The 10,397-nt window shown below is 38.4% G+C and overlaps 1 protein-coding gene across 1 annotated transcript; it reads right to left on the bottom strand.

Annotated features, from left to right (window-relative positions):
* Window positions 1-637: 637 nt before the first annotated feature.
* LOC127552355 (WAP four-disulfide core domain protein 5-like) lies at window positions 638-2,926 on the bottom strand. The gene is made up of 3 exons (XM_051982913.1): window positions 2,812-2,926; window positions 1,745-1,891; window positions 638-860 (listed from the first exon to the last, which is right to left on the bottom strand). The coding sequence occupies exons 1-3, from the start codon at window positions 2,894-2,896 to the stop codon at window positions 691-693; spliced, it is 402 nt and encodes a 133-aa protein (XP_051838873.1). The 5' UTR covers window positions 2,897-2,926; the 3' UTR covers window positions 638-690.
* Between the last annotated feature and the right edge of the window lie 7,471 nt (window positions 2,927-10,397).

Raw genomic sequence — 10,397 nt, 5'->3', positions numbered from 1 at the left:
TGACTAACCTGGCAATGCTATTTCCTGTTTCTCTTCCATGTAATATCTTTTTTTCATTGTCTTTTTCTAGTTCTATAATCCATGATCCTTTTTTTTTAAATCACTGCATTTATAGGGACTCTATCTATAAGGTGAGGTAATTAGGTGACCACTAAGGTTCTTTCTGACTTTCAATCCTGTGAGCTTGGAGATGGGGAAGGAGGAGAAGATTGGGAGAATAAGATGGGACCTCGGAGGTAGAGATGTGATCTGGGGACCCTACTTTTTCCCTACTGACTAGGGAGTTACGCCAATGGTGATTTCCTATAACTTTATTTGGGTACGGGAATGAAATTCGGGTCCAGAGAAGGGGACAATGTTTGTGACTTGAAGGACTGAGGAAATGGGAATGGAGATGGTAGACAGTCAAGCTGGTGAGAGCAACCGATGGCACATGCAACACCCAAGTCACAGAATCATAGAATTTGAGCACTGGAAAAGGCCATCTAGTCCAACCCATACAGGAAAGAAGTTAAAATATAGGTTTCAGACTGCTGTGGTAGTATATTTGGAGCCAGACTATGAACTTTTTAATCTTGTTTTCACACTATCCAGATCCCCCCAATCAGAAGAAAATAAAAACTCGAGTAGTCATCAGTCAGTCAATAAGCATTTATTAAGTGCCTAGATTACAAAGCTAAAGACCAGTAACTATTCTGGGCTAACAGTAGTCTCGGGGTCTGGAGACAAGAAGCAGATGTCTCCACAGTAAGAATTACAACAGTTTTTCTGATTATGGCAATCTTTGTCTTCATAACAACCCAGTTTGCAGTATGGTAGTGGGGGCATTTCGTCACAGAGTCTGAGTCTTGACACTTGAGCTAAATAAAATAAGAGCAAAAGGGATTCTAGCTCCCTAGATGTACTCCTAAAAACTACCCATGTTCCATTCCATGGTTTCCAGTCTAGGTACTGCCTCTAAGGACCCCAATCCAGCCCTCTCAAATCTATCATTCTCTCACCCTTCTTGAAACCTGAGTGCTCATCCTTTCTCCAATTTCTCTGATCAGACCTCCCATTCATGTTTTTACTTTCTTGCTCACACTCCCCAAATCTGACCTTTACCCCTTCTCTGATCCCCTAAATCAAGTTTCACTGCCCTCCCACAGAATTACATCTCCTAAATTTTTAAATCCCAAGGCATCTCTCAGTCACCTCCTCCCCTTACCCTTCAGATACAAAGTCCCCCTTTCATCTTCTCAATGTCCCAATTTTACTTACAATCTGTTCTATCATCTTCTCCTGATCTCCCAATTTTACCCAGAGCCCTCAGTCCTCAGCATCATTAGATTAAGTAAATTAAAGTAGGATGCACTCCCTTATCTCCACCAGCTGGATTTCATTTCTTCCCAGACCTTGGGCTGTTAGTCATTTTTGTACCTCAGGACTCCATATAAAAGGGCCCTCAGGGCTGTATTTGATACTGTCCATAATTTGGAATGGGGCTGAGCTTCTCCCCCCTCCCCCCCCAATCTCTGCCAATGGATTGTCTTAAGATTCCTGACATTCTCATCCAACCTCAGGGAAGAAGGAAGAAGAGGAGTCCAAGATTTGGGCCAGAAAGAGGAAAATTTAAGGGTGAGAAGAGAAAAAAGTCTGAGGACGCTGGGATTCTAAAATTATAATAATAATCAATAGCTAGCACTGCAAAGCTCTTTCCCGATGTTGTCTCAGGCTAAGCATTGTACAAGGAGGAACATCCTACCTTCTCCAGGATTCAAGCATCTGAATTGGCAACTAAGAAAACAGCATTTCATCATCCCGAAGCACTGATAATCCGTAGCACATTCTCCAGGCAGCTTCTGCCGACATTTAAAATGGTCCACAGGGCACATCCCTGGCTTCCCATCACCTGAAGGTTGTTAGAGGAAAAAAAAGAGAAAGGGAGAGGAGAATTAGAATAGAAAGAGACAACAGAGAGGAAAAAGAAAAGAAAGACATGAGGTAGTGAGAAGAAAAATAAAGAAAAGAGCCAAACAGAGAAACAGAGACAGAGACAAAGAGCAGACAAGAAAGGGAAAGCAAAGAGAAAAGAGGGTGAATAAAAAGAGAGAAGAGAAATAAAATATGGATAATGAAAGAAGAGAAAGAGAGGGAGACAGACAGACAGAGAAACAGAGACAGAGACAAAAAAAGAGACAAGAAAGGGAGAGGAAAGAGAAAAGAGGGTGAATAGAAAGAGAAGAGAAATGGAAGATGGAGAGTGAGAAGAGAAAGAGAGGAAGACAGACAGACAGACAGGCAGATCGACAGACAGAGAGAGAAATAAGAGACAGAGATAGAAAGAGAAATAGAGAGAAAGAAAGATACAGAGAGACAGAACTTTCAGCCCAGGGGTCAGAACTAGAAATTTTGGAATATATAAGGTATAAGGTATGAGGAAAAAATCATTCCCAAACTGGAATCACCCTGCTTTGGAAGAATGCTTATTCCAGATTACTAAAGTTCTTTCATTAGAGGCTGGGAGACCACAGAGAGATCTTCCAAGGGCTCATCCAACTCTGGGATTTGGTGATACTATAACATGGCCAAGAAGGGACAGTCCTGGACCTCCTCTGGGAAAACTCACCTCTGTGATGTCTTTGTCCATCCAAAGCTCTCCCCTCCTTACTCCCGCCACCCACTCCAGTCCTAGGGTTGCTAAGTACCTTGCTTTTGGCCACATGAAGATTTAGACCAGGCAAAGTAGAAGTTTTAAGGGGATCCCAGGAGAGTAGAAAGAGGAACAGGAAGCTGAAGGAATATGGTCCCTGTGTATCTGAATGCTCCTACCTTTCGGTTCATTAAATAGTTCAGAGGTTCCTTTCAGGGTGAAGTTAAGGATTAGGAGGCCAGAAAAGAGACTGCTGAGCCACATGCTGAGGCTGGAAGGCCAGAGTTGGGAGGCTGGGAGGGGCTAGCAGTTGTCACTTATTCTGTGGGCGTGGGAGTAGAGGCTGGATGTCCCCTGGTGTGCCAGCTTCCCCACCTCTGCCATATTCTCCAAAGAACCTGTCTCCAATAAATGCTGACCGTCAGGGTCATCTGAGCTTACCTGGATTGGAGGCATAATTGTCCCCTGGGGGAACGTCTTCCCTTCATTGAAGATCCTTCTACAGATTCAGATCTAGGTAGTTCAATCATTTCTACGGCATCATCATCAATTAGCAGCAGCCCTTCCCATCTACCATCTTCTCCTCTGTTTTTTCTTCCCCTTCCCTCTTGTTTCTTTTCCTTCTCATTTTTCTTCTCCTCTTTCTATGGAGACTATGCCTATTAGAGAGACTTTCTCTTTCCCTTCTTTCTCCTTTTCCTTTTGTTGCTTATTCTTTCTTCTCTTCACCAAACTTCTTATTCTCTTTCCTCTTATTCCTGTTTCCTCTATTTCTCCACTCTTCTTGTCCTTTCTCCTTTCTTCTCTTCTTTCTTTTTCCTTCCTCTCCTCTTCCCCTATCTTCTCTTTCTTTTTTCTCCTTTTTCTCATAATTCTCCTTTTCCTTCGAATCTTTTTCCTCTTTCTTTTTTCTTTTTTCTCCTCTTCCTTTCTTTTTTCTTCCTTTCTTTTCCTCTTCCTCTTCCTCCTCCCTTTTTCCTCTTTCTTTCCTCTTCTTTTTTCTTTTCCTCCTTAATCTTCCCTTTTCTTTCTCCTCTTAATGATTCTCCTCCTTTTTCTCCTTTTTCTTCCTTTCTTCTCTTCTTTTCTCTTTCTTCTCTTCTTTCTTCTTTTCATCTTCTCTAATCTCTCATTTTCCTCCCTCTTTTTCCTCTTCCCTCTCTTTCTTCTCTTTTCTCTCTTTCTCCTCCTTCTCTTTCCTTTCTTTTCCTCCTCCTTAAAGTATTCTTCCTCTTCCTCCTCTTCTCTTTCTCCTCCTCTGTCTCCTCCTCTTCCTTTATCTCCTCTTCTGCTTTACTTTTTCTTCTCCTCTTCTTTAATCTTCCTTTCTATTCCTTCTCTTACTCATTTTCCTCCTTTTCATCCTTCTCCTTAATCTCATATATTCAGTATCTGTCTGTAGAGGTTTGGGGCAGAGGCCATGGGAAAAGGAGGTCTGAATGTCAAGGGTAAGGAATCTGAGTAGACAGTGACATCTATTCCCAAGCAAACTGTCCTTTTGAATGTTCTTCACACACAATCATCTATTACCTTTGCCCTGATTAAATCTCATTTTCACATTGCTGTCCCTTCTTTCCTCATTCTTTTGATATCCATGGCTTTACTAAGAATCAGATCAAGTGCCACCCTCAGCAAAAGGCCTCTTGGAACTATTATTGCTTTCCCATTACTTTGTCTCTCTTTTGTCTAAGTTTTATGTGTAATTATAAGCGAAGATATCCTCCAAATATGGCATGGGGTATCATTATGTGGCTTAAAGCAAGGCAGAATAGTCTCTTTTTCTCCCACCCTTCTCTGGAGATTTTATGACCTGCCAAGAGGGGAAGCAGGAGAGGATTACTTTGTTTTCCTCAGAGAGAGGGATTACTAGGCTAGAATTATATCTATCTGCTCCCTTAAATGTTATTTGTCTAAGCGATATAATTGGGTACAATCTGACTTCTGATCAATGTTCATTATTGGGGAAAACAGGACCCCAAACTTTATATCTAAGACTTCCCAGCAAATACTAGTTCTACAATGAACACACATAGCACTTAGCCAAGAAAATTTATTTATCCAAATTGGTAGCAAAACAGAAATCAGAGAGGTCTATAGAAGTATACATACCACACAAAACAGAGTAAAGGAGCTCTCCCATTAGGAACAAGATAACTTAGTTCAATCAGGAGAGTACTAGATCTCATCCAAAGTAAATTCCTTGAAATCTCTTGTGTAACAAGTTAAGGATGGGGCATAATGAAGGCTTCTGGGTCCTTTTGGTTTTTTCCCAGAGTTTTTTCCTTAAATAACCTGAAGTGGAACTGACTTCTTACATCTTTTTTTTTTTTTTTGGCAACTAGAAAGACTCAACAACTCAAAGACAACTAAAAAATGACTAGAGACCTCTCCTTTCTCTGTCTCTCTGCCTTTGTCTCTGTCTATACCTCCCTTCCTATAGGTACAAGGCATTGTGATCCACCAACAAGGAGAGAATTTCATACCAATGGCTTTTGGGATTTTAGTCACATTAAGACACACACATACATAAATATATATTATAATTATATGCAATCTTTTATTTATTTAATTTTTATATATTATCTAATTTTAACATTATTAATATTAATATTATTAACAAACATATTTGTTTTATATATTTATTTTATGTATGTATGTATGTATGCATTGTCTCCCTCTTTAGAATGTAAACCTCTTAAGGACACTGTTTTGCTTTTTGGGTTGAGGTGAGGATTTGTATCTCCAGGGCTTAGCACAGTTCCTAACACATAATAAAGCTTTAATAAATGAATGTTAATTGGTCGATTGATTTCAGCCCCCAGTCAAGAGGGAGAAACTGGGTACTCTTCTCTGTCTTCTGGAGCTGTGGAAATAGCTTGTTCTTCCCTGGCCTCTTATTTCTGGTTCTAGACTGCTAGCCTCAGTATAGAACCCATCAATCTCTTCTCTGAGCTCTTCTCAACTTTCATTCCCTTCCCCAGTGTGTCTTCTCCAACAGACTGGCATTTGGAAGTAGTTGACATAAATCTGAGCAAAGCATGGACCTTAGACAACAAGAACCAGGAAGCATAGAAAACATAGATGTAAAAATACTTTTGGTCATCAAGATGGTGTAATGACCTGGAAGCAGGAAAGCTTGAGTTTAAATCTGGTCTCAGACACTAACTAGTTGTGTGATGCTGGACAAGTCACTTCATGTTGTTTGCCTCAGTTTCCCCATCTGTAAAAGGATCTGGAGAAGGAAAGGGCAAATTATTCCAATATGCTTGCCAAAAAAACCCAGATGGTGTCACAAAGAATTGGATATGACTAATATATCCCCCCCAAAAAGAATATCATAAACTACATGAAAGGAGTTGGAGAAGATGCATTTAGCTCAATATCTAGCATATATAAATATGTTTTATATAAAAGGCTTTATATAAATGCCTATTTCATCCCATTTACTTCCATGTTTACAATCTCAGTGTCATCAGCTATGTTACTTTCCCCTAGTCTCTGTAATCAATCAGTTGTCAAGTCTTATCATTTTTATCCTTATAATATCTTTTACTTTTGTTTTGCACAAACAAAACTAATACAATCTAGATTAGAAGGAAAACAGGAAACTGGGAAAAAATTAGGATCTCTGATAAAGGATACATTTTTCAAATATAGAGAGAACTGAGTCAAATATATAAAGAACTGTGCGCCTTTCCTCAACTGATAAATTATTGAAAGATATGGCTAGGCAGTTTTCTGAAGAAATCAAACCTATCTATAGTCATGTGAAAAAATGATCATTATCATTATTGATATTGATCAACATCATTATTGATTGTTGTTTAGTCATTTTTCAGTTATGTATGACTCTTCATAGCCAGTTTTCTTGACAAAGATCCTGAAGTGGTTTGCCATTTCCTTCTCTAGCTCATGTTACAGATGAGGAAACCAATTTAAACAGGGTTGAATGACACATAGGTGGTAAGTATCTGAGGTCAGATTTGAATTTATGACTTCCTGCCTCCAGGTTTGACATTATAGTCACTGTGCCACCTAGCTGCACTATAGATTAGAGAAAAACTAAATTAAAACATCTTAGGTACCTCCTCACACCTATTAGATTGGCTAATGTGACAGAAAAAGAAAATGACAAATATTGGAGGGAATGTAGAAGAACAGGAACACTTTATTGGTGCATTATTGATGGAGTAGTAAACTGATCCAACTATTCTGGAGAGCATTTTGGAACCATGAACAAAGGATAATGAAAACTGTGCATACCCTTTGACACAGCAATACCACTACTAAGGTGTGTATCCCAAAGAGATCAAAGAAAAGGGAAAATGATCTATGGTTATAAAAATATTTATAGTAGCTCTTTTTGTTGTGGAAAGAATTGGAAACTGAAGGGAAGCCCATCAGTTATGAAATGATTAGCAAATTGTGGTATATGATTGAGATGGAATATTATTATTCTATAATAAATGATGAACAGGATCTTTTCAGAAAAACCTGAAAAGATTTACTGATGCAAAGTAAAATGAGTGAAACCAGGAGAATAAAATACTCATCAACAGCAATAATCAACTATGAATCATTTAGTTATTCTCAGCAATATGATTATCCAAGACAATTCCAAGAGGACCTGTTGAAAAATGCTATTCTCTGACAGAAAAAGAATAGACTATGAATATACTGATGAATAATCTATGTGAAATTGCTTGTTTGCTCAAGAAGGGGGAAAAGAGGGAGAAAGAGAACTTGGAATCCAATTTTTTAAAAAACATAAATGTAAAAATAAATTTTGTTTACATGTGATTGAAAAAAAATTTTTAAATAGCTCCAAAAAAAAAAAAAAAGACAACCCCACAAAGAAGAAAGGTTATACACCATTAAAAAAAAAAAAAAAAAAAAACTTTTACCTTTGTCCCTTTCTATTTACATATTCACAACTTTAGAGTTCAAGCCCTCATCACTTCCTAATGGACTTCCCTGCCTCCACCCACTCCCCTTACTAAACCATCCTCCACACAGCTGCCAAATTGACATTTATTAAACACTGACCCAAGCACTTCCCTGATCAAGAAGGTCTCCATTGTCTCTGGAACAAAATACATTTTCTGGCATTTAAAACCCTTCACAGTCTGGATCCAACCCAACTTTCCATTCTAACACAGAAATTAATTGAAATAAATTGAAAATTAAATCATAGATGCTCTGCAACTTTGCTCTTAATTTCCCTTTTATTTCAGATAATTAATTTTAATAAAATATTAGAAGGTCTTAGTTCTTTTAAAAAATGATTTTCTTTAAGCATAATCTGACTACATCACTTCCCTACTCAGAAAACTTAATTGATGCCTATTACTTACAATATCAAGTATTATCTCTTGCTTGACATTAAAAGTTTCTCACACCTGGCCCCTAACTACCTTTTCAGTCTTAGTGCCAATTCCCCAGGTTCACAACCTACATGTCATCGTCAAGTCTTCACTATCTCTCATCTCTCAAATCCATGCCAATTGATTTTACTTCTGTAGCATCTCTCACATAAATCTCCTCTTCTAACATTTTCCCTACCCAGCCCTTCACCACTTCACACCTGGACTATTGCAACAGCTCTTGGGGAGTCTGGCTGCCCCTAGCCTTTCTTCCCTGTAATCCATCTTCTATTAAGCTTTCAAAGTGATCTTCTTTAATTAAACACAGATTTGACTGTCATTCCCTGCCCCCAACCACCAGGGAATAAAACCCAGTGGCTCCACATCTCCTCTAGGATCAAACATAAAATTTGTTATTTGGCATTCAAAGCCCTTCATTACCTGATAACTTCCCCCTTACCTTTCTAATCTTCTTACAGTTAATATCCACATATTTACTCTTTGATCCAATGACATTGGCCTCTTGGATATTGCAAAATAAGACTCTCCATCCATTTTCCCTGACTGCCTCTGTTCCTGGAATACTCTCCCTCCTCATCTCTGCCCACCTTCCCTGGCTTCCTTCAAGTGCCTGTTCAAATGCTAGCTTCTACAGGAAGCCTTTCCCAGTTCCCATTTATTCTAGAGCTTCCTATTGTTGACTATCTCCAGTTTATCCTGTCTATAGCTTGTTTGAACATAATTATTTGCATTTCATTACCCCATTAGATTGTAAACTCCTCAAGGACAGGGAATATCTTTTGTCTTTTTTTTTTTATGTCCAGTGTTTAGTACAGTTCCTGGTACATAGTAGGTGCCTAATAAATGTTTATTGGCTGACTCCCCTCCCTGTGCATTCTCTGATCCAGGGATGCTAGCTGTTCCTTACATATGACATCTCATCTCCAATTTCTGTGTTTTTGTACTGGTTGTCCTTTATCCCTAGATACCCTTCCATGCTTTAGTTTCCTTTTCTTCTTTTAAGATATAACTCAAATCCTATCTTCTGCAGAAGTTTTTTTCCCAGTCCTTCACCCTACCTTGCACTACTAATGCCTTCCCTATGATATCATCTTCCATCTACTCTGTATCTATCATATATATATATATATGATTATCTTCATGTTTGTCTCTCCCACTAGAATGTAAACTACCTGAGGGCAAATGAATTCTTAGACTTGCCATCCCCTTGCTAATAGTTGTATATTCATGTATAAGATTAAATCCTTGAAGTACCTCATTTATTCAAGTTGATTCAAGGAATACACACACACACACACACACACACACACACACACACGCAAGCACGCACGCACACATTTACACATACACATGAACATTCACATCCTCAAATGGTGGAGAAGATAAAGATGTAAGATTTTTTTTACTGTTGTTTATAAAAACAGGTCACTTCTCCAGCATTTTTGTGTCTTGATTTTTTTTTTGATAAATGTCTTTTTATCTTTTAAAAAAGTTCAGTGATATCAATGAGTGCCAGAAGATGAAAGGAATGAGAGCAAAGATGTGTAAAAAGAAAGGAAAATTGTTCATTATGGAGCGGGTATTTTAGAGGACACAATGGAAGGTGTAGGTAGATCTGGAACAAGAAACTAGGGAGAGTAGAGGTAAGGAGAATGAAAGTAAAGGAATAGGTATTTGATGATAGGGGAGGACTGGCGAATGTATGTTGGTAAATGGAGTTCAGAATCACTGAGACAGAATATAAAAGGCTAAGAGTGTGCTAATCAGAAACAGTATTAGTGATAACAGATCTATTAAGGGAAAGTTTTTGATTAGACTGTCCAAGGTCTTCCCTCTGAATTCAAGGCTGCTTAACTTCCTAGGGGATAGAATGAAAGCTAGGATCTGGGTGACAGGGTCTTGTCCTAAGGCAGCTGGAAAATTGTACCTGGTACCAAAACAGAAGTCAGGAGATTGGTAGTCATTTCTGACCACCAAGCGGCCACCTGGACTTGTGAGGGCCAAATCAGAAGTCAAGTGGCAAGTTCTGAGGTCTTAAAAATGAGAGCTGGAGAAAAAAAAAAAAAGAGAGCTGAAAGAGTACTTGGAGTCTTGGTCCAATTCCTTTATTTTGTAGGTAAGAAAATAGGCCCAAAATAGGAAAGGTTCTTTTTAAGAGTTTTAAGAGAAGGTATAGTCTCTCTGATGAGAGGGGGAAGAGATGCTTCATGATCTATATTCAGGAATCAAAACGTTTCATTGCTTTGATCTAAATTTCAATGTCTTCCAGTGTTGTTTTCCTTTTACAGTGTTGTGCCAGTTGTAAATTTTCTTTTATTTCTCATTTTTTTTTCATTTTCTTTGATTCAAATCAACCTTCCCAAGTTTTTTTTGATTTCCTC

This window comes from Antechinus flavipes, chromosome 2 (assembly GCF_016432865.1).
Source record: "Antechinus flavipes isolate AdamAnt ecotype Samford, QLD, Australia chromosome 2, AdamAnt_v2, whole genome shotgun sequence".
NCBI classification, from domain to species: Eukaryota; Metazoa; Chordata; class Mammalia; order Dasyuromorphia; family Dasyuridae; genus Antechinus; species Antechinus flavipes.
Note: the sequence above shows the minus strand (reverse complement) of the source record. Positions and strands in the feature narration are given on the sequence as shown.